Source organism: Poromitra crassiceps, assembly GCF_964638095.1.
Source record: "Poromitra crassiceps genome assembly, chromosome: 12".
NCBI classification, from domain to species: Eukaryota; Metazoa; Chordata; class Actinopteri; order Beryciformes; family Melamphaidae; genus Poromitra; species Poromitra crassiceps.
Window position 1 is genome coordinate 41,176,948 of NC_139632.1, and position 21,503 is coordinate 41,198,450.

A 21,503-nucleotide genomic window follows, 5' to 3' on the forward strand; every position below is an offset into this window, starting at 1 on the left:
ATGATTTCATAGGCATTGTGACATCATCAGTGACATTACTGTCCAAAATCATCTTATATAAGCGAGTGACATCACTGATGATGTCATAGGCATTGATGTCATAGGCATTGTGACATCATCAGTTACATCATTATTATTTTTATTTATTCCCCCCCCCCGATTTCTTATCCCATTTTATCCCCCATTAGTGCTCATTTGATTTCTCAATCCTGGTTGCTACTCCATCCTCTGCCGATCTGGGGAGAGCCGAGACTGGCTCCGTGCTTCCTCCGAGACATGGGCAGTCAGTCAGCCGCTTCTTTTCACCTGACAGAGGAAGCTTCACCGGTAGGACATAGCACGTGGGAGGTTCACGCTATTCCAACCAGTTCCCCTCCCTCTGAACAGGCGCCCTTAACGACCAGAGGAGGAACCACACTAGCAACCAGGATATTGCATGTTTTTGTGAAGGGGGTTCCTATATGAAGGAAACCCCCGGGAGGCACGGGGAGAACATGCAAACTCCACACAGAAAGGCCCTTTTGCCGACCCCACCCGGGCGGTGGGCACTCGAGGACATGCGGACGGGCACGCATTCCTTCAGCGTTCACCTCGTCCCCAGGTGGGAATCGAACCCACGACCTTCGAGCTGTGAGGCGATAGTGCTTACCACTGCACCACCGTACCTCCCCAGTTACATCATTATTGACCAAAATCAGCAATTGTGCGTTGCGCATGCCAATAGAGCAGGCGAGGCCACGCAGCAGCCGAGCTGCGGGCGAGGCCGAAGTTGAGCAATTGTTGACGTCATTTGACGTCACTCCATGATGTGATCAGTGGTGGTCACTCGAGCAATAGCGCTGGGGCGTGTGACGTAAGCGCAGGTGAGGAATGCTTGCCAGCGCAATGCATTGTGGTCCAGTAGTAGGACAACCGCGGCTATGGAGAGGCAACCACACCAAACTCCATTCATCTGGCAACTAAATGTGGCCCTATCGGTAAATTGAATACCGCCAGTACATAATTTACAAACCTTACGAATCATTAGATGCCACTCTCCAATTCGGCATAAATATTATCTCCCAAGAAGCACTTTGTGAATGTCAAATCATCATGTTTGGAAGTGGTTCACTCTGCTGCTGTACTACCGCCCTCCACTGTGTAATTTGCGGGAGAATTGCCGGCGAGGCGGCGAAACATTGTAAATATATTTGAAATGTGTGCTTCTTATTGGAGCATGTGTATGCCGAATTAGAGACATGCTTGCAAGTATTCATAAAATGTTCATGTTTCCCTAAAAAGTCTCAACTTGTATGTTTAAACCGTAAGTCGCCGACTTCAAAAGCCTCGACATTCATTCTTCATTCTGAGTCTCAAAAGAGCATCCCCCCGATAGGGAGTTGCAGGCTCCGCTAAACTGGCCGTACACTACGTTAGCGATCACACTAAAACAGTACCTACCTCCCGCACAATGTTGTTATCTGAAGTTTCGCATAATCAGTATTCCCAAATAATGCGTAGTTTCCAATACCGAGCCCTTATTCAAATGCCAGGTGGAGTCGGACAGCGCGCTCTAACTACGGTAGGTCACATTATCTGACTTAGTTAGTTATAAATGAAATTTTTTTTTTTTTTTTTTTTGGTACAGCTATTATTTGGCATTAGTGTACAGGTGTACATCCTATTTAGTGACAATGCCTTACTCACCCAGACGTGACATAGTTGCCCCAGCTCTATTGTGATGTCATCAGTGATGCGAAGTTGAGCAATTGCGCGCTGTGCATGCCAATAGAGCAGGCGAGGCCACGCAGCAGCCGAGCTCGAGGAATCGAGCGTGCGTAGTGAGATTTCTAGTCTAAGAAATATCCTCTCACACTCGCTCATGTGATGCTGAAGAGATCTCTTTCTCTCACTCACACACACACACGCATGCTTTGTCCTACCTGTGTGAATTGACTTGCAGCACAGGCTTATAAAGCTGGGGGATCTTTCTATTGATGAGGGGCTGCAGCGCCTCCTTCAGGCGGTGGTAGTTCTTCTCCAGCTCCCTCTGGTACTCCTTCTGGTCTGGACCAATCAGGCTCTTGTTCTTACGCAGGGCATCTTCACACCTTAACATGATACAACGAGTCAACAACTTGCACTTCTACACTGGCAGTAGTAATACCGCCAGTGTGAGACGGAGGCTCCCAATCATCTCCACCATGGTCCCATTTGTTTACAGCAATTATCCAAAGGTATCACAATGTTTAAAAATGCTGTATGTAGCACCTTTAAAACATGTGCATCATTTAAAAGTCCATACCTCTTGGTGAAGTCTTTGAAGCAGAGCCGTAGCTTATTGTGGTGTCTGTACAGTTTGGGATCACTTGGGATCTCTGACAGGAACACCTGAGCCACCTCCAGAGGTCCCTGGGCAAAACACAGCACATTAGGTCCAAAAACGTATTTGCCCCCTGAGGGATTTTAGGCATATTGACGTAGGTCCCTAATTAAGTTGCAGTTGGTAATACGCTTTCAGCATCTTTAATTTCTTTTTTATTTCTGTAGTTCAAATGTGTCGTGTCAACCTGTACGCTGCACGGAAGTACAGCTGAAATCTTTAGGTTGTACCTGGTTGACAGTGGTGCCCACTGATCCCTGTAGGACCATCTGCAGCATCTTGGCGTCAGCAGGGTCCTGGTGGGTGGCGAAGGCCAGCTCCTGCGTCTTCTTCTGCATGTCCTCTATCGCCACCTCGATGGGCATGGATATGACCTTAAAGACGAGAAGATTGAGTGAGCAGAGTGAATGCACACTGCAAGATTTGGAGAAGATAAGAGCAAGGTTTTGAATTGGCTGACAGCCACGGAAAGCTTTCTACAGGGGAGAGACTATGCCAGTTGTCAAATATAAAAAGGCTTTAATTGAATGACAATGTCCACCTTCTACGTGGCGGTTAGCTGGTTGCCTACCTCCTCTTTGTGGATGATGTTGATGCGAGTCTTGATGTAGGGGAAGGCGTGGGAGGTGCTGAGGATGGTCTTGCGTTTGAACTGCTCGTGCAGGTCGCCGTGCGCCCGCCCGTCCAGGGTGAAGGGGGTGCAGTAGACGAAGCGCCGCAAGTTGTAGTTCTTGTCAAAGTAGGTGATGCGGTCCTTCATCTCGTACGTGTCGAAGTACGGCTCCACATACGTGATCTGGATGAACGCCTGGAGAGAGACAGAGAGAGAAAGACAAATAATTTAATATAAAAACAAACAGATACTCTTGGACTCATCGCTTATCAACAAAGAAAAAGGATCTTGCAGATGACCTATTTCAAGTCAAAACCACACAGACTCGCACACTCGGTCAATTCAGGTGATCACAACATTTCAGCACTGACCTTATTTGGGTCCAGTTTGCACTTGTCCACTGGGTTGGAGTCCTTAATAACTTCCACTTGGTCTTCTCCAAATCGGTCACCATAAAATCCCTGAGGGGAAACAGTACAGGATGTCCTTAGTCCTTAGGTAGAAGACTGGTAACAGAACACACCACTTTGAGGTCAACAACAAAAGCGATCACAGAATTGCAGAATGATCTGAAAATCTAGAGGCCTGGTTATGCTCCTACGTTCTTCATCAGCACTTTAAATGTGAAATTGAGACTGGACTGGGATGGCCTGGTTCTTCTGATTCTTACCTAGTTCTGACCTAGTTCTTCAGTCAGTCAGTCACTGGTTTCTGAAACTAGGGGTTGGGACCAAAAATGGGACATGTGTCTACCAGACAAGGAAACCTATATGATCCTCGGTCCTCGACACACAATGGGAATGGCATCGCATGTAACTGGATTCATCATAGCCCCCCCACACACGCACGTACACGCACACGCACACGCACGCACGCGCACGCACACACACACGCACACGCACACACACACACACACACACGCACGCACGCACGCGCACGCACACACACACACACACACACACACACACACACGCACACACACACACACGCCCACACACACACTCCAGAGAGCATTTCACAAGACAGATGTGAGTCTCTGCCTCTCTTTACCTCCAGCCTGTGAGAGATCTCTGCCAGCTTGGTGATGGCGGGCTCTTTGTACACAAACTCCTGCTCATCCAAGTCGCCCAATTTGGAGCCGTAAAATCCCACTCTGAAGTACGTCCCAAACATCCTCTTCCCGGCCTGCAGGGAGAAGATCATAACTGTTAGCCTGGAGCAGGAACATATATGGAACATATAGAAACATCATGCCTTCCTTGATCAAGTCTTTGATCACTAACTGACTTTAGTGATCCCATGGTATGGAGTCAACGGCCATGTCACACTCGGGTCAGACAGTGAAAAGCCTGAGTATCAAGACGGTGAGCTGAAGTTGGTCTTTTTGGTTTGAACATGCTATAAGTATAATGTATATATACGTATATGTATAAAATGTGGAGGAGGCCTGTAAAGATTTAGAACCAAAAGATTTCTTAGCTTCATATTCATGATGGGAAATCCCATCCAGCCAAAGACTGGCTTTAGCTCACTGCCTCAATACAAACACTTTGGACTGTATAGGAGCTGAAACAGGCAGCTCAGAGCACTTTAAACTGTACAGGACAGGGGTTCCCAAACTCTTTCGGCTTGTGACCCTATTTTGACGTCACAACAGTTGTCACATTCTTTTCCACCGCAGAATTCAGACTTTAATCGGAGAATTCTGACTTGAATCTAAAAATTCAGACTTTTTTTCCTCAAAATTCTGATTTAAAGTTATAATCTAAAATATTTTCATTACAATGTCACTCACAATGTTGATTGAGGCTATGTCCATTTGGATGAAGCCTTTGCAGTATATAGTGACATTATGTGACATTACAGTTTGGACCTCACCTGCAATTACCACCCACCACCATAGGTGTCACCCAAGAGAACAAAACTGAAATCTTAGAGATTATCACTTTAAACTACCGTAAACAAAAATCGCAAGAGACCCTAATCTTCTTCGGTAATATTAAATTGTGTGTGGTGTAAAAAAAATATATATATATATATTTCAGGCGACCCTATTTGAATTCCAGGTGACCCCACTTAGGGTCGCGACCCTAAATTTGGGAACCACTGGTATAGGAGCTGAAACAGGCAGAGGGGGGAGGAAGGGAGAAAAGGTTGCAGTTCATCCACAGGAAAATGACAGCTAAACTGAAACATCCCGTTTCAAAAAGTGCAAATGTTACATACACAAAGTAAGTAACATACTGTGCAGTACAGAAGCCTAAAGTAACGGCAGAGGCTGCGTGATGATCAGCAGTTCTGCCTGAATGTCTGTTAAATAGACTCTATTTGAACACGGGGGACATTGCAAAGTGTAAAACCTCTCTTTGATAACGGGCTTGATGAAAAACAGCCACAGACGGCATCGATCAGCCACACGTCTTGGCAAGAGAAGGAGGCACGGACAGAGAGAGAGACTGACGAGGAAACATGGCCCAAAAAGAAGCTCCACCTTACAGTACAACTTTAAAGTCAGGACTAGGGGTGTCAAAAAAAAATCGATTATAAGATGCATCGCGATGCGGACATGCACGATTCTGCATCGATTCACAAATGTCAAAAATCGATTATAAAAAAAATAATGAAAAAAAAAAAAATAATAATAATCAAATAAAATATAATGGAAGTACATGCAGTTGTATATTTTAATTATGGATCATAATACAATGCAATTCCAAATGCACTTTTATTTTAAAAGTAGCCACACAGTGAGAAAAAAGAAAGTGAGAAAAAATAAATCATGTATTGCGGAAAAAAGTGATGCATCGATTTAAGATGCATCGAGATGCATCGATAATCGTTATCGAATCGAATCGTAGCCCTCTGAATCATAATCGAATCGAATCGTGAGGCCAGTGAAGATTCACAGCCCTAGTCAGGACATGCAGCAGGTCTGTAAGAGTTGCATGTGAGCAAGTGGTGTGAACAAGACAAGTTGACGTGAACGTGTGTGTGTGTGTGTGTGTGTGTGTGTGTGTGTATGTGTGTGTGTGTGTGTGTGTGTGTGTGTGTGTAATGTATGTATGTAATGTATGTAATGTAATGTGTGTGTGTGTGTGTGTGTGTGTGTGTGTGTGTGTGTGTGTGTGTGTGTGTGTGTGTGTGTGTGTGTGTGTGTGTGTGTGTGTGTGTGTGCGTGCACGCGCGCGTGTTCAAATCACCCACTGGGGAGAGAAGGATATTTGCGGAAATGTGTCTAAAATGCAGGAACAAGACTGGGCCAGACCAGGCCAGCCACTCGCAGCTTCAAGTCTTTCACCGCGACTCTAAGTGCAATTCTTCATTCTCAAGTCTTTCAGGAGTTTTACTCTCCAGTTTGGCCCAGTCGCTCATTTTGGTTTCGATTGGTATCGCTGCATTTAAAAGAAGGTAACAGAAATTGAAAGTAGCCCTCAAAACTAGGAACTTACCACAACACACAATTAAGTAAAGTGGGAAGGAAGAAGGGTCGGCAACCGGGGAAATCAAAAAGGAGAAAACAGAACACATTTTAATCAGGATTGGGTATACCTCCTCCAGAGAAAAAACAAACACAACACAAAAGACAAAATTGAACATATATACGAATAAGATGGCATCACCAACAGCAAAATCACCTCCATTTATTTGAGAGAAAGAACACAGGATCCAGACCATGCAGAGGCAGACAAAAAGTCAAGCAGGGTGTCAGAAAAAGAGACAGACTTGCTATAGCGAGGAAAGTAAAGATCCACAACGCCTAGAAACACGCCATGCACTCTCGATGCCATTTCCAAAGTAAACAAGGAGTGCTCTTGTCCATACCATGCAATAACTCAGACGTTAATATCGTTAACGAAAGAACAGAATGAATGAAAGACAAAAACTCAGGGGTCGATTTAGTTTGAACTTGTAAAAAAAAAAAAGGGCAAGAAAAACAAACACCTAATCAAAATCAAAAGGGACAAATCAAGTAATCGTGAGATTACTGTGAGTTGAACCCTCTTGAAAAAATTGGTATTTGGATCCGGTTTGGACCCGATGCGAGTTTGCCCCTCCTTGTGTTTTTTGAAGGCCCGTTGAACTGCGTGTGGAAAGAACGGCCCGGAAACAGATGAACGGGGAGTGGTGGAGGCGCCCTATAGAGAAAAAAAACAGTGCACTGAAATCGAACCCTGGGGCTGGAGATGAGATGAGATGTGACAACAGATGCCAGCGGAGGGCGCCAGTGAGTGAATGAGAGCGAGCGGTCTGACAGACAAGAGAAAGATGAGGGGGAGAGAGAGAATGCGGGGGGTTGTGCGGGTGACGCATTCGCCGAGACTTTTGTCATTAGTGTCACACACTGTGGCTTCCCATGCACGGCCTGCCAACACTGTCACGTAGAAAACAACAAAACAACAACAACAAGCTCCTCTTCCGCAGTCAGAGGAGGGAGGAGAGAGGCAGATGCCTGCATGTGACAGCAAGCGCCCCCCGGGGGGTGGGGGGTGGGGGTTGCAGACAGTCGGCATTGTCTGCAGATGTTAATGGATTTATGTATGTAACAAAGCAAGGAGAGCAACAGAACGCCCACGGCTGGCAAATAAAAGATGAGAGCAAATAATAGTTACAAAATAAAATCATAAAGAGATCAAATAAACAAACGAGCGCGGCCAAGCAGGAACCATTTAGCCACCTACCTCCCAGCCAGTACTCTGTGTGACAAAGAGAATACAGGAAATGTCAACGACCACACACACACATCTGCCTCTATCATACACACACACACACATGTGCACGCACGCACGCACACGCGCGCGCGTGCACACACACGCGGTGTCTCTCACTCACACACAGTCAGGTTATAGGCAGGAGAGTGTCCTCTCCAATGAATTCACTCGAGGTTACCAGCTGTCAAGCCAGAGAGCAGATCAGCCAACCTCAAAATCTAAAAGTAGGATCTATTTCATAAAAAGAGAATCTATCTTTACAGAAAGAATCAAGGATACCAATTTATTTACTTGGATTTTTAAGGGGAACCAAGATTACGGTTCCGCTGATTCTTGTTGCGAGAGTCGCTGCTCTGGACACCATCGACGACTAACCTTGGCCAAACTGTAACTTTCAGAGTCCCGCCCCACTGGAGTCCCTTCCCTCTCCCCATGCACTCTGTAGTCCCTCTCCCCATGCACTCTGTAGTCCCTCTCCCCATGCACTCTGTAGTCCCTCTCCCCATGCACTCTGTAGTCCCTCTCCCCATGCACTCTGTAGTCCCTCTCCCCATGCACTCTGTAGTCCCTCGCCCCATGCACTCTGTAGTCCCTCGCCCCATGCACTCTGTAGTCCCTCTCCCCATGCACTCTGTAGTCCCTCTCCCCATGCACTCTGTAGTCCCTCGCCCCATGCACTCTGTAGTCCCTCGCCCCATGCACTCTGTAGTCCCTCGCCCCATGCACTCTGTAGTCCCTCGCCCCATGCACTCTGTATCCCCTACTTCACAAATATCCGTGGTAAAGCACGCACGGTATCATGCACTCTGTAGTCCCTACTTCACAAATATCCGTGGTAAAGCACGCACGGTATCATGCACTCTGTAGTCCCTACTTCACAAATATCAGTGGTAAAGCACGCACGGTATCATGCACTCTGTAGTCCCTACTTCACAAATATCCGTGGTAAAGCACGCACGGTATCATGCACTCTGTATCCCGGTAAAGCACGCACGTCGCACGGTATCGGACAAAATGCCAAACGATAAAACCACGCAAAGCTGTGTGACACCCAGGAAGTGTCTGGGTAATATACGAGCAGTTGTGTTTGGTGTCTGTTAACGTGTGACACGTGTCAAGACCACGATATACGCTAAATCTGTTGAGGCTATGCAGAGGAGAAATATAGCCCCTGTGTGTTAGTGACCTTGGTCTTGTCCCATTTTTACAGCGCAGGAGGAAATACTGCCCGTCTCCACTGCCTCAAACATCTGACAGATGGAATGTGTGTGATAAAGTGCATCGGTGCCAAATTGTCCCTTTGAGGTCCTTTGTGTGTTCATATTTACTAGTGACGATCTATTCAACATGCTATCTGCAGATTAAAAGTGTCTTCGTGAAGAGTGATACACCACGCCCTAAGAGTCTGGGTTTACGCCAGAATTCATTAAACCTACAGTCATTTTCATAATTGAACCCCACGACTGACTGGATTTACACAGGAACAAACAATTATAATCATCTTGTTTTTAACCTTATGTAATCCAGATGTAATCTGAGACTGAAGATGAAGGAAAACACTATAATCTGGGTCACAGTAGCTGGGTTTCCATCCAAATGTATCGCAACTTTTAATCGAATTTTCAGAAAGTCGGCAAAATAAAATGCAAAATAAAATGCAAAACAATGCGCGTTTCCATCCACTGCTATTTTGCCAATTATAGAGCTGTCACTCACCTCGTGTTTGAGGCTGTCTGAGCTGCTGACCAGCTGCTAGACCCGATATACAGCTCTGTTAAACACATCTAACGTTATTCATTTAAAGTTTCTTGATGATCTACAAGTAGACAAAGGTTAACGCCATTTCTGGATTACCAGGTGCGACTCGGCAAACTAACGTTATAATCCCAACCCGATCTCCAAAAAAATTGTAAAATAGCAACGTTTGTTGACCAACGTTACCATTTTACAATTTCGGCTCCGAAATTGTAAAATGGTAATCCACCGAGCAGATAGTAAGTGAATACAATTTCATTCAAGTCTAGAAGGGAGTTGCCTTAAAGTTAATATCCCAGTCTTCTTCTGTTTACCACGGCGGGTATTGTGCTGCGCGTACCATTATTTACCTTGTGAAGCCCTATTGCGTGGTTTTTTTTATGCGCAAATTGAAATTTCGCATCAAAACAGGTGGAAGGAAACCCGACTAGTGAGATAAAAAAAAAGAAGGGTTCCTGTATAAATCCAGGGGGGCAGCCTCACACCCTGAGCTGCTGGAGCCTGGTGTGGAAGGAGGCATCTAGACCGTGTGTATATTTACCTGATGGACGATTTTGCCAAAGGCTTCCTGTAGTTTACCATGTATGGTGGCGAGCTTCTTGGCGTCCCTGTTGGCTTCGTGGATCGGGATCAGAACTTTGTACACTTCATTCACTGCCTCGTACATGCCGGCCTGGGAGGGAGACCCGAGGCAAACACAATCCATTAGTCCTGCACAATCTGGCTTCATAGTACCCAGTCACGCCTACATTTATGGACTTTCTAATAGAAGTGGAGTCCAGAATTAGGATTACATGGCCATTTACACCCGATTATGACTTTCCTATTTTAAGAAGAGAAGAAGAATAGATTTGGTATGAATGTACCTTTGATTTAGCCTAGGTGACTACCTTTGATTGTGAAGATCACATGACGATAGAGACACTGTGTCATCGTTCAGAAACCACGCCCAAAACGGGGGGAAATAAAAACTCCCCCTCTCCCCAATCCTGGCGTTCTCCTATGTCACGTGTTGCACACAAAGATCATATATACGGAACATGAACACATTTTTCTTCTCGCCAATTCTCAATGGCTTCCTCGTTTTGCTCGGGAGTACAAAAAAAGTTTTTTACATTAGTTGTCTGCGCAGCCCAGCACACAACAGCTTTTAGCTATGTTTTAATTCAAGGAAAATGACGCTGGTGTGTGGAAGTGAACAGAGAGCTTTCCCCCGTGATGGGCGTGGCCTATTTCATGCAGTGTCTCTATCTGACAAGTAATGCTTATTCTTAAAAGCACTGTTATTCTGGAGATTCTTGCATCTTAAAAAATGAATAAATATCAGCCCTTAGTGAAATTGGCTCATATTAGTTTGTTGAGAGAAAGAGTTAAGGTCCTTACACATCGGGAGCGTTTTTTTCGTGCGATTAATTTGCACGTCAATAATATTTTCCGAACCTATATCAGTTAATGCAACCGTGCATACCAAGGGCGAAGTTTCCCCGAGCGTTATTGCGGTGTTTATTTTTTCGAACCACGGTCGAATTTTCAGAAATTCGCTTCGGACGTGTACACATCTGTGGCTGCGATTGACAGGTGGGTCAAAACTCGCATCGCAATTTCGTGCCGTATATTCGCATCGCTCTTGATGTGTAAGGACCTTAAGGCCTTCACATCAGCCTCTGGAATGTTACGTCAGCATCCATCCAGCCTTCACTGTGTCTCACCATGGAGAACGAGGCAGCACCCTGCTCCAGGAGTCCCACCAAGCCCATCTCAGTAAAGTATTTCCCTGAACAGATGCCCTCCTCATCTGGGGACACCACGTCATCGGAGACCGCCGATTCCTCCAGCACGTTTGAAGAAATGTTCTGGCACATGAAAACACACACACACACACACACACACACACACACACACACACACACACACACACACACACCATGAGGTAGATGTTTGCTTTAAAAGACTGACATGTAAAACAACATTGCATAATAGTTGACTGGAACTGTCTTTACCTGGAAGGTGACACAGCCGACAGGGAGGTACTTGCGGTCCTCCAGCATGCTGAGGTATTCTGCCACCAGGGCGGCGCTGTGCACCAGACACTGGGCGGCCTCGGCGTGGTTGGTCCTCTCCGAGTGTTTGCCAGCCATGTTCTGGAGCCACGTCAACCGCAGGTCTGGAGACGTCTGGTAACCCTTTGCGATCCTGGTGATACACACGGATGCAAAATGACGCAAACACGCGCGCACATACACACATGCACACAGATCAAAGCACACAAACAACCACAACACACCACACACATATCAAAGCACACAAACGACAACGAAAAGAGTGAACAGTGCAGAAATAGTGCTGACAGTGGTGAAAAGGATCTAGTCTGTGTGTGCATCATGTGTTTTCTACCTGTACATGAGGTCTATGAGCATCTCAGGGTCTTCCTGGTGTTCCTTCATCTTCACCGTGTCAGACAGGATCATATGCAGGTTGAACACGAGGTCCTGCACCTGGAAAAATATGTCACATAGGCAGGAATTAGGCATTTTAATTTCAGGATTGTAGTACAGTACACAGTAAGTAACACAAATTGTCATCTAAGTGAGTAAAAACAAGGCAACAGTAATGCATTTCACCTCACGGCCAATCAGTGTTATTTGAAAAGTTCTGAGTGCAGTGGTGAGATACATCATATCCCCAACTTTCATCAAAGTATTTCGATGCAGGAGGACACATAGCGGTGCGATGCATCACCTCCTGAAGTTTGGGCAAAACCTGATTAGAGGTGTGTGAGATATTGTGTGTGACAGAATGTGTGAGATATCGTGTGTGACAGAATGTGTGAGATATCGTGTGTGACAGAATGAACGAACGAAACGGACGCAGGAAAGGAAGGAGACCGATCCATCGCTCTTCCCCCCATCTTGACAGATGTATAAATGACTCGACGGATTCATCGCTAACCTGGTCTGGGAAGGTGGTCTCTCTCAACTCCAGGTCCTCCTCTGCGTAGGTGAGGATGGTCTTGAGAGAGCGACGCAGGAACTCCTCGTTGAAGTTCTGAGACGTTCCCACCAGCGAGGACAGAGACATGGTCACCTGCATCTTCACCCTGGCAAAGTTCTGGAGGTGCAGCCGCAAAGAGAGGGAAGACTAGTGAGGAGGACACGGGGCATTCTGTCGAGCCTAAAAGAATTCGACTGAGAATAGTTTAATTTTCTCTCTGAAAAGAAAGACGCACTGAGAGAATAATAAAATGCACTAGTTGTGAAAGGGTTTCTGTGTGATACTGTGTCTGAGATAAGGCATAGACATTTAATTGAGCTTAAATTGCTGACTGCAGCGTTTGCTTTTGTAATACATTGTGCAAAAAGCAACAAATTAGGAAATATAGATTAAGATAATATATAGCATTACCAGGCTGAGGAAAGGCACAACAATAGTAATTTAGTTTCTAATAATATTAACTGCAATAAGAGATCATGGAAATTATGGCAAATGTTGTTTTTTTTAGCTTATATTGAATAATATCAGTTCTCTTTGCAAGGTTCTAAAGAGCTTGTGTGAGCCAGGTAGCTTCACAAGGCTCTAATTAATGATCATGATTTGAATGACAGTCAAATGACTCATAGTTTGAGAGCAGCTTGTGCTTATTATTACAGTCAAATGAGTAATAGTCTGAGAGAGAGCAGCTTGTGCTTACGTTGCCGATCTCAAAGTTTTGCCTCATGAGGAGGTAGAGGGAGGCGCTAGCGTGGGCCCTGATGCTGCTGATGCTGCTGCTGCAGTTGCGCAGCAGTCGCAGACACAGGTCGGCACACTGCTCCGTCTCCTCCTCAAACAGCAGCTCAGGGAACTACACACAGGCAGAGAGAACAACACACACACAGACAAAGACACACACACACACACACACACACACACACACACACACACACACACACGCACACACAGACGCACACACAGACACACAGACAGACAGACAGGTGGACAGAAGACGACACATACAAAAGTTAGTTCCGGCCGAGCAATTTGATTAGACGCAGTCCAGCCGTGATGATATTCAGCTTCACTGTATGTACAGGTATATCACTCTGCTTCATAGCTGTCCTAAGCTCAGCTTGATTAGGTTGCATTCAAACAGCGTTCTCACATAGTAGGGACAGCGATATGGATACATCTGACCTTAATTATGAAGGGTAACCTGAAATCGTCTGTGCTAACCTCAAAGTAGCTAACGTTAGCTCAGCTAGCTTGCAGTCGGGAAACTGCACGCAGCAAGTTTACCTGTTGCTTGACAACACTTGGTAGTGCAATCCTGTTTTTGTTGGCGGAGACAAATAACAGACAAAAAACATCTGTTGTCTCAAATGACTTAAAGGATGGCTTTACCCATTATTAACCCACTTTGTGTCATTATAATCTCTGTAATATAAGCACATGGGCAGTGTTTATCTTCTCTCTCCGTTTACCTCATGGAGATCTCCCATTTCCTCCTCTGGCAAAACACTCCGTTGTGACGCGTTTTACATCACAACACGTCACAACAGAGCTGCGCAAGTTCTGCTGGAGAGGCAGAATCTGCTCCAAGGTCAGCTGTTATTGCCTTAACATGCCTTAATGACTTGCAGCTGGCAGGGGGCGGAGTTTCTGCAGGCAGAGGAGTGTTTTTCCTCCGTGAGGAAAACAGAGAGAGAAGGTAAACACTGCCCCATGTGCTTATATTACAGAGATTATAATGATACAAAGTGGGTTGATAATCGGTAAAGCCATCCTTTAAAGATATCCTATTATTACTTGATGAATAGCTTTGTACAACTGTTGCATAATAAAGCAATATCACATTGGAGGTCGTGCTGTAGTGTTGTCAGTTACTGGATATCGTCACGGCTGCGATCATTTTGGCCCGAATCACAGCCGTGACGATATACAGTACAACAGCCCTCCCTCTGGTGTGATGTATGAAACCCTACAGTCCAGCGGTCTGTCTAACCTTGGACACCAGCGCCCTCTGTGTGGCGAAGCAGTGCTGCAGGTAGAGGGCGCTCTGGTTGCAGGCCATGCTGTGCAGCAGCACTTTCAGCACGCCACCCAGGATGCTCTCTTTGGACTCGGTCACCGATACCGTCTGGAGGGAGAGGGACACATGTGAGCACAACACCTATATTCATAACCAACGTTCAAACCTGCATGTGTTCATGCATGTTTAGAGTGAGACTGTAAACCTGTTCAAATGACTGATGCACTTGTGAGTGCATGCATGCATGTGTGCAAAATGCCTCTTCGTTTGCATACCTGTACAATGATCTCCAAAGTATCAAGGATAATGAGGTTGGCCTCTGTTGCCAGGTTACCATCGATAAGTGCTTCGTGCTCCAACTCTGCTCGTGTCCTACAATCGGGGGAAAGGATGCCAGATGTCAGACATGTTTCAAAATGGCTGCCAACTCCTTACTGATGATGATGGTGTACCCTTGAATGTTGCACACGCCTCCCGGTGGCCACATTCAAGCCATTGCACACGGGCAGGAGCAATGTCTTTTGTGTGGGGAGGAGGTTTTAGAAGCACTGCTGTCTCGTAAAAACAATATGTTGGTGTTCATCCTTTACTTCAGAACTGAAGTTTACGTGCCGAGTGGAACCTCAGACATTCACTCCGACTTGTGATGTGACATGAGATTTTCATTCAACAGCAGCAGTGACTTTGGTAAAGACGTTTTGCGTTTTACACACCTAACTTCCTGGGCTCGCCCGTTGTTGCGTAGCAAGACGCTGTCTCTTAACCCGCACGGCGCAGTCCTCGACCTTTTTCAAACGGTCCAAAACAAGCCACAGCAACAACGCACGTCGATTGCATACACAGACAAACAAGCCCAAACCCACAACTTGGCTCACCATGGGGTTAAGAAGCACAGGCAGAAGGGATTAAGAGGGTCGGACACTATGACCCAGGGTCAAAAGGGAACCGCTAATGGAGGTGTATGCCATTACCGAGGAAGTGGATTCAGACAACTGAGCTGTCCATTCCTAGTCTACGGCTAACACACGGGTGCTAAGCATTTTAGTCCCTAAAGTCCTAAAATGGTAAATGTCCGGCATATGATACTACGGTATGCCAGGGACTGGCTTTTTGTAGTATGCAGCATCAGACTTTTCATTTTGGTACTGAGAAAAGTAGCATTATCTAAGACAAGCGACAGCTACGACAGACAGCTATGACAAACTTTGCCTTCCGTATTGCTGCAGCAGCAGCAACCAAGCCCAGGGAGACACACACTAGAGTCAGAACCCCAAAAACGAGAAGCACGCTGGTTAAGAAGAAGCACAGCAGACCCACTGCAACACCAACCCTAAAACAGGCACTGTTACTGGGAAGGAGGGGTTGTTGGGGGGTCGGGGGGGTTCAAGGGTCCGAACCAGGGCCAGAGATCACGAATGGTGCATTCATGTGCATGTGTGAAGTTAGAAGCCAAAATGGGGAAGAAATTAAATCATAATCAACCCAAGAAATCAGTGAGTCTCCAAAATGGGTAGTGTAACGGTAGCCAGCTGTCGTGCTGAATAGTGAGTGAGGGTTTTAGCCTCACATGAAGGAGGTTACCGGTTTGATCCCCAGCTGCAGGGGGACTATACAATGCAGGTTATACTAGTTCAAGTCAGAAAGTAAAATTACCTTTCATATAAGATATAAGATTAATTTTCTATCTGGGGTTTCCTCCAGATAGGAACCCCCTGCTAAAAACATGCAACAAAAAGAAAAGAAAAAAAAAAAAAAAACTTTTTGTGGGCAGGTTTTGCAAATGAAATATTTTAATACTGACAACCCCAGTTAATTGCATACCCATTGCGATTATCTGATTTCCCACATGCAAGTGAACACACCATGAACCAGGAAGTAAAGCAGGGGGGAACTCGGAGGAGCACACTGCACATGTGAACCATACAATACCTGACTGATTTGTGACTCCTACAATACACATACAGCAACATGAGAGAACACATGGAGGAGTACGTTAACACAACACAAAGGCTGGATTTACACAGGAACAGAAAGGGAAAATGTCATTTCTTACACTACACACTAGAGGGCTGCATTGGGAGCCCAACGCAAATCTCGCGGGAGCGGGCAGTATTAACTAGGCGGGCGGTCAAAAAATAAACTGTGGGTCCCCGGCATTTACTACCGAGTGAGTAATCTTCTCTGACATAAATGATCTTTGGCATGTCGATCCAACGGCCACTTGTAGCAGGCAGGCAGGCAGTGAGTCATCATCTCAGACATAAACGATCTTTAGCTCGTCGATCTAATGGCCACTGGCAGCAGGCAAAGAAAAGTAGAGTTAAACGCCGGCACATCGAAAAGTTTTTCCTGAATGTGAAACGAGGGAATAATAAACAGATGGAAACAACAGCTGTTCAGAGAGCCCACACAGAGCCGTTCAACATTTCCAAACCCGGCGGACAGAATGGCCGTGCTGGATAAGAAGATTTGACAGATTTCCAATGGCTTCGGGGATCATTGAAAAACAAGACGAATATAATGTGAACTCACTCTTATAGAAGGGAAATGTAGTTCACAAAGGTGTAACAGTCTAACCGTTGAGCATTGACTAGAATATGAGGGCTGTTCAAGCAGCGTTTAAACAGCACTACATAGGAAAGCATCATGGGATTTTTGAGAGAGCCCAGTTCGATGTAAATCCCGCAAAAACGGCGGCTGGTCAACAAAACACACACATTTGCGGGAGTGGGCGATAAATTGGTCAGGAATCCAACGCGAGCCGGGTTACGAAAACGGTCCCGCGTGCACACAGGGCTCTACTACAGACGACAACAAAAAGTGCAATACCTTTTTGTCACCACTTTGACTAAAAGGTGCACCTCCAGTGACACAAGGTACAATATAGTGTACTTTCCCTAAAACATTATCTTTACTTGTTGGCTAAACATGAACACCTGACGTTTGGTTCCGTTTAGTTTCGGTTCCTATGTAAATCCAGCTAAAGAGATGGGAAAAATAATAATGATCAATTGATAGGCATCACAGTGCCGTTCATTTGAGATGAAAATACATGTATTGATGAATGGATGTTAATTGGTATCCTGTTAGTGAATGAAAGGAGATGATCATTTTCACACTTTCCATTCACACGTGAGAAGAGACGGTACATAATGTAAGAGCATTATGCTTCTGAATGTACATTGATTTTACGGATTAAAAAATAGCACATGTGTATCTTGAGATTATAAAAATATGGATGGGGAGAGATTTACAGGTCATGTTCCTAAAATTCTTTCTTGCGCTCTTAATTTGAAAGTCCTGCCATATGTGGTTTGAGTAACAACTCAGGTCAGGAAGTCAAGGATCTCCCTTTAACCCATTGATACCTGATGCAGCATTTGCGTGTATATCCCTCATTTGTGTGTGTATCCCTTTAAGACCGCGGTTCGCGGTCTTAAAGGGATACACACACAAATGCTGCATCAGGTGTCAATGGGTTAATTACAAGTCAAGTCTGTGGTGGACTGTCTCAGGTTCTGTGTGACATGAATCAATGAAATAAGAAGCAGAGAGGCAGGTTAAGAGGAAGAGTGAGCGTACTTGTCCATCTTCTCGCTGTTCTGCCTCCAGTGGGTCATGTCTTTCCTCCAGCGCAGGTTTTCCTGACTGCCAAACGCACTGCCAGACGGACTCCTCTCTACATGGTGGAGAGAGCATCGTTATCACTGATTTATAAAATGAAGGCGTACAGTGAAGCAGGACTGACGCGAGGGGAAGATCTGTAGGTGTACAGATATAAAAGTGTATAGTTGTACATGTACACATGATTGTGTGTGTGTGTGTGTGTGTGTGTGTGTGTGTGTGTGTGCGCGTGTGTGCGTGTGTGCGCGTGTCCATGTGTATTTGGCACATATGCTTTACATGCACAAAACTGCCCCCTATCTGTCATCAGCTGCTTCACACAATCTCCTGCTTGACCCAATATTTCTTCTTCCAGCTTGGTCTTTGTATGTACGGTACTCAGTGATACCCCTACCATTCCACAGGCCTGGCGGGCCCACCAGGCCAACACCAGGCCAGATTTTCTTTTGCAAAAAAAAATATATATATATATAAAAAAAAAATATATATATATATAGATATATATATATATACATGTGTCGTTGCCTGGGAAACGCACATCTTATACTACAACTGTTCGCATCGCATCCCATAATAGTATGATGATACTTGAACAGGTTAGGTAAAAGTTGTGCGTCGCCAGCGAGGGGCCCCGCCGTTGCGGTCGGGGTACGTTTCTAAATCCCTCCAGGAGTGAAAATCTTTCTAGGGGAAACACTGGTACTTCTGCGTGCACGCACGCGCATATCCTGTGAACGCTGCACGTGCATAAATATGCATCCACCATCCCCACCCACCTAGCTGTCCTCCGCGGCTGCGTCGCACCATCTCCTGCCTGGCCCCGATGCTGCCCAGTATGGCCTCCTCCAGCTTGGCCTTCATGTCTTTGGACTTCTTGAAGGTCAGGCTGTTCATGCGCTCAAAAGCCTTCTTCCCCTGCATGGTGAACACAACATGGGCCTTGTTTCCAACAGGCGGACGGATGAGCGGGCGGACAGAGAACAGAAGCACGAGGGGTTATTGGCAGCACTGCACTCAGCAAGCAAAGCAGGTTAGCAGCAGCAAGGCCGTGATGCAACAAGCATAGAACAGGCATAGGAGACACAGAGATCATATGGAACAGATGGCAGAGTACACAGCACAGAATATCTTGCAACACACAGAAATAAATCGATTAAGATCAATCACAGAAAGCAGAAAATGTAGTTCATAGTCGTCTCTTTAAATAATTTCACCAGCACATTCCATAGGCAAGGAAAGTGTATAGCAAAGAAGCAAACGTTCGTGCAGTTCGATAGATTAAAGTAGGCCATCAATCACCCAAGGTGTCGTCATCCCAGACGATGTAGTAAAAAAAAAACTTACTTGAGTACTTGTGAAGATATTATCATTCCAGCTGAGTCATTATTAGTAGAGTGTTCATTGTTGCAAAACCCAAATATGAAAACCCAGACTGCAAAGTGTCATTCATTAAGGTTTGTATGAATTATTTTCTGATTATAATTTCGTATGTGTTGTCTCCATTTCTAGAGGCCACAGGCAATTATATATTGACAATCTGAAATTTCAATCAATCAATCTATATATCGATGAGTTTGGTAGTGGTAGCACACAAGAAGGATCGAAGGACTCCAGTAGAAATAAGCAGGCTTTACTGGGACATCCTTGGATCATTTTGCGTTGATTTATAAAATGTGTACAATTTTAAAATGTTACTATTATTATTGTAATCTGTAATGTAATGTCAACTAAAAGTTGGGCATGTACATACTCCATGCTGCATCCTTCCGTACGACACGTACGCAGCCAATCCGTTGAGACCACGTGTTCACTGTCGACGTTACCTTGTACTCGAAGCAGGACACGCAGAGGTAGAGGAGGTCCAGCAGGCGGTTGAGCTGCGACACCGACAGGTCCGTGAACCACTTCTGGAGCACCATCTCGTCGGCGTTCTTCAGCACCCACAGCAGGCAGATCAGCAGGCTGCGGCTCGACTCGGCCGTGAAGCTGCCGTGCTGACGGGTCGCCTGGAGAGGAGGATCCGGAGCAGGAGGCGAGAGGGGGAGAGGGGGACCCGGAGCAGGAGGACCCGGAGCAGGAGGCGAGAGGGGGAGAGGAGGACCCGGAGCAGGAGGCCGAGAGCGGGAGAGGAGAAGAAGGGAGGAAAAGGGAAAGAAGAAAAGAGACGGTCAGAAAGGTTCCGTTTCATTTGGGGTTTTGTGAGAGTATAGTGCACACATGGGCAAAATACGGCCCGCGGGCCCGTGATGGAATTGCCAATTTTTTTTTTCTTTTTTTACACACACAGTGCACCTGAACGCAACATGCAAGATACCCGCTGAATAAGTGTCCAAATGTTCATGTCATATTCTGGCCAATACTCCACTTCTGTTATAGCATTTCAGTCTGGAATATGGAATATCTTTCAATAATCTCTATGAGTAACAGGCTACATTGAAGTAGAAATTTAAATAACTCAAATAACTCATTGGTTTTGGATTTATTTAGCTTCAAGAGTGCATTTTTGTTCTTGTGTGACCCTCAACACAGGCTTTGATCATCCCGGGCCACTTACTGATACTTATGCTTAAATTAACCCACTCATATTCTGATTTATTTCAAGAAAAACATTTCAGCTAGTGGAAATTCTAATTGGCTGGTAACTTTAAAATCTAGCAGCCATATTGGCAGGTGGTCAAAAAAGTTAATTTCAAGCCCTGAGAGCAGGTGGTGACATAGGAGTGAGTGAGAAAAGGATCCAATATTGGTGGTTAAGACTGAATAATGACATCACAACTGTTAATTTAAAATGAGTTATTCCTTTAAACCTGGCTTCAAATGCACCAAATTTTTTGCGCTGGCGCCGTTCGGCCCTCAGCAAAACCTGGTAACGAGGACATTTTTTGTGGTCCTCTCTATCATCAAAGTTGCCCATCCATGGGTTACGGCATGACAATATTTGTTCGGCCCCCGGCAACAATCTGGGTTTTTCATGTGGCCCCCCATGAAAAATAATTGCCCACCCCTGGTATAGTGGCACAGTAGTGGGGTGTTAGGGCATTCTCAACTATTCCCAAAAAGCAGTCGACTAGTCACAGTAGATAGATTATTTTTCTCGCCCAATAAAAATGATCACTTCTCATCAAAATGGTCTTAAAAAAACAGCCAGTAAAGGGTTAACTGATGTAGGCGGGACCAACCTGGGGACACGTGAAATAGCAGAGTCCTGATTGGCTCTCAGGCCGCTAAACTCCAGCAACTTGTCTGAGCTGGAGATACCGACTGTTTGACTGCAGTAACGTAGATAGGAGTCTTTCCTTCTCTACTACAGTAAATACCTTCAATTCTGTTTATTTAACATAATGTAGAAAATGAACGTTCAAACAAATCTATGTTCAATTTATGTATTTATTGTCCTAAAAAGCACAGATGCAACGATTAGTTGACTATGATGTA

The 21,503-nt window shown here is 45.4% G+C and overlaps 2 protein-coding genes across 2 annotated transcripts in view; both read right to left on the reverse strand.

The window, feature by feature from the left end:
• The window catches only part of LOC310786230 (uncharacterized protein), a gene marked incomplete at both ends in the record, with an annotated part of 366,431 nt that overhangs the window by 211,779 nt on the left and 133,149 nt on the right, over nucleotides 1-21,503 (reverse strand).
• LOC310786950 (dedicator of cytokinesis protein 7-like) overlaps nucleotides 1-21,503 on the reverse strand; it is a gene marked incomplete at its 5' end in the record, with an annotated part of 31,585 nt that overhangs the window by 1,665 nt on the left and 8,417 nt on the right. Inside the window, 20 exons of the mRNA XM_083648284.1 lie at nucleotides 1,923-2,090; nucleotides 2,285-2,391; nucleotides 2,593-2,736; nucleotides 2,934-3,170; nucleotides 3,347-3,436; nucleotides 4,026-4,151; nucleotides 7,655-7,669; nucleotides 9,981-10,112; nucleotides 11,149-11,292; nucleotides 11,440-11,632; nucleotides 11,834-11,934; nucleotides 12,389-12,547; nucleotides 13,128-13,280; nucleotides 14,418-14,552; nucleotides 14,720-14,816; nucleotides 15,158-15,229; nucleotides 16,374-16,391; nucleotides 18,027-18,123; nucleotides 18,845-18,983; nucleotides 19,892-20,074. Of these exons, the coding sequence (XP_083504410.1) occupies nucleotides 1,923-2,090; nucleotides 2,285-2,391; nucleotides 2,593-2,736; nucleotides 2,934-3,170; nucleotides 3,347-3,436; nucleotides 4,026-4,151; nucleotides 7,655-7,669; nucleotides 9,981-10,112; nucleotides 11,149-11,292; nucleotides 11,440-11,632; nucleotides 11,834-11,934; nucleotides 12,389-12,547; nucleotides 13,128-13,280; nucleotides 14,418-14,552; nucleotides 14,720-14,816; nucleotides 15,158-15,229; nucleotides 16,374-16,391; nucleotides 18,027-18,123; nucleotides 18,845-18,983; nucleotides 19,892-20,074 (2,510 nt within the window). The remainder of the gene's footprint in view (nucleotides 1-1,922; nucleotides 2,091-2,284; nucleotides 2,392-2,592; nucleotides 2,737-2,933; nucleotides 3,171-3,346; nucleotides 3,437-4,025; nucleotides 4,152-7,654; nucleotides 7,670-9,980; nucleotides 10,113-11,148; nucleotides 11,293-11,439; nucleotides 11,633-11,833; nucleotides 11,935-12,388; nucleotides 12,548-13,127; nucleotides 13,281-14,417; nucleotides 14,553-14,719; nucleotides 14,817-15,157; nucleotides 15,230-16,373; nucleotides 16,392-18,026; nucleotides 18,124-18,844; nucleotides 18,984-19,891; nucleotides 20,075-21,503) is intronic.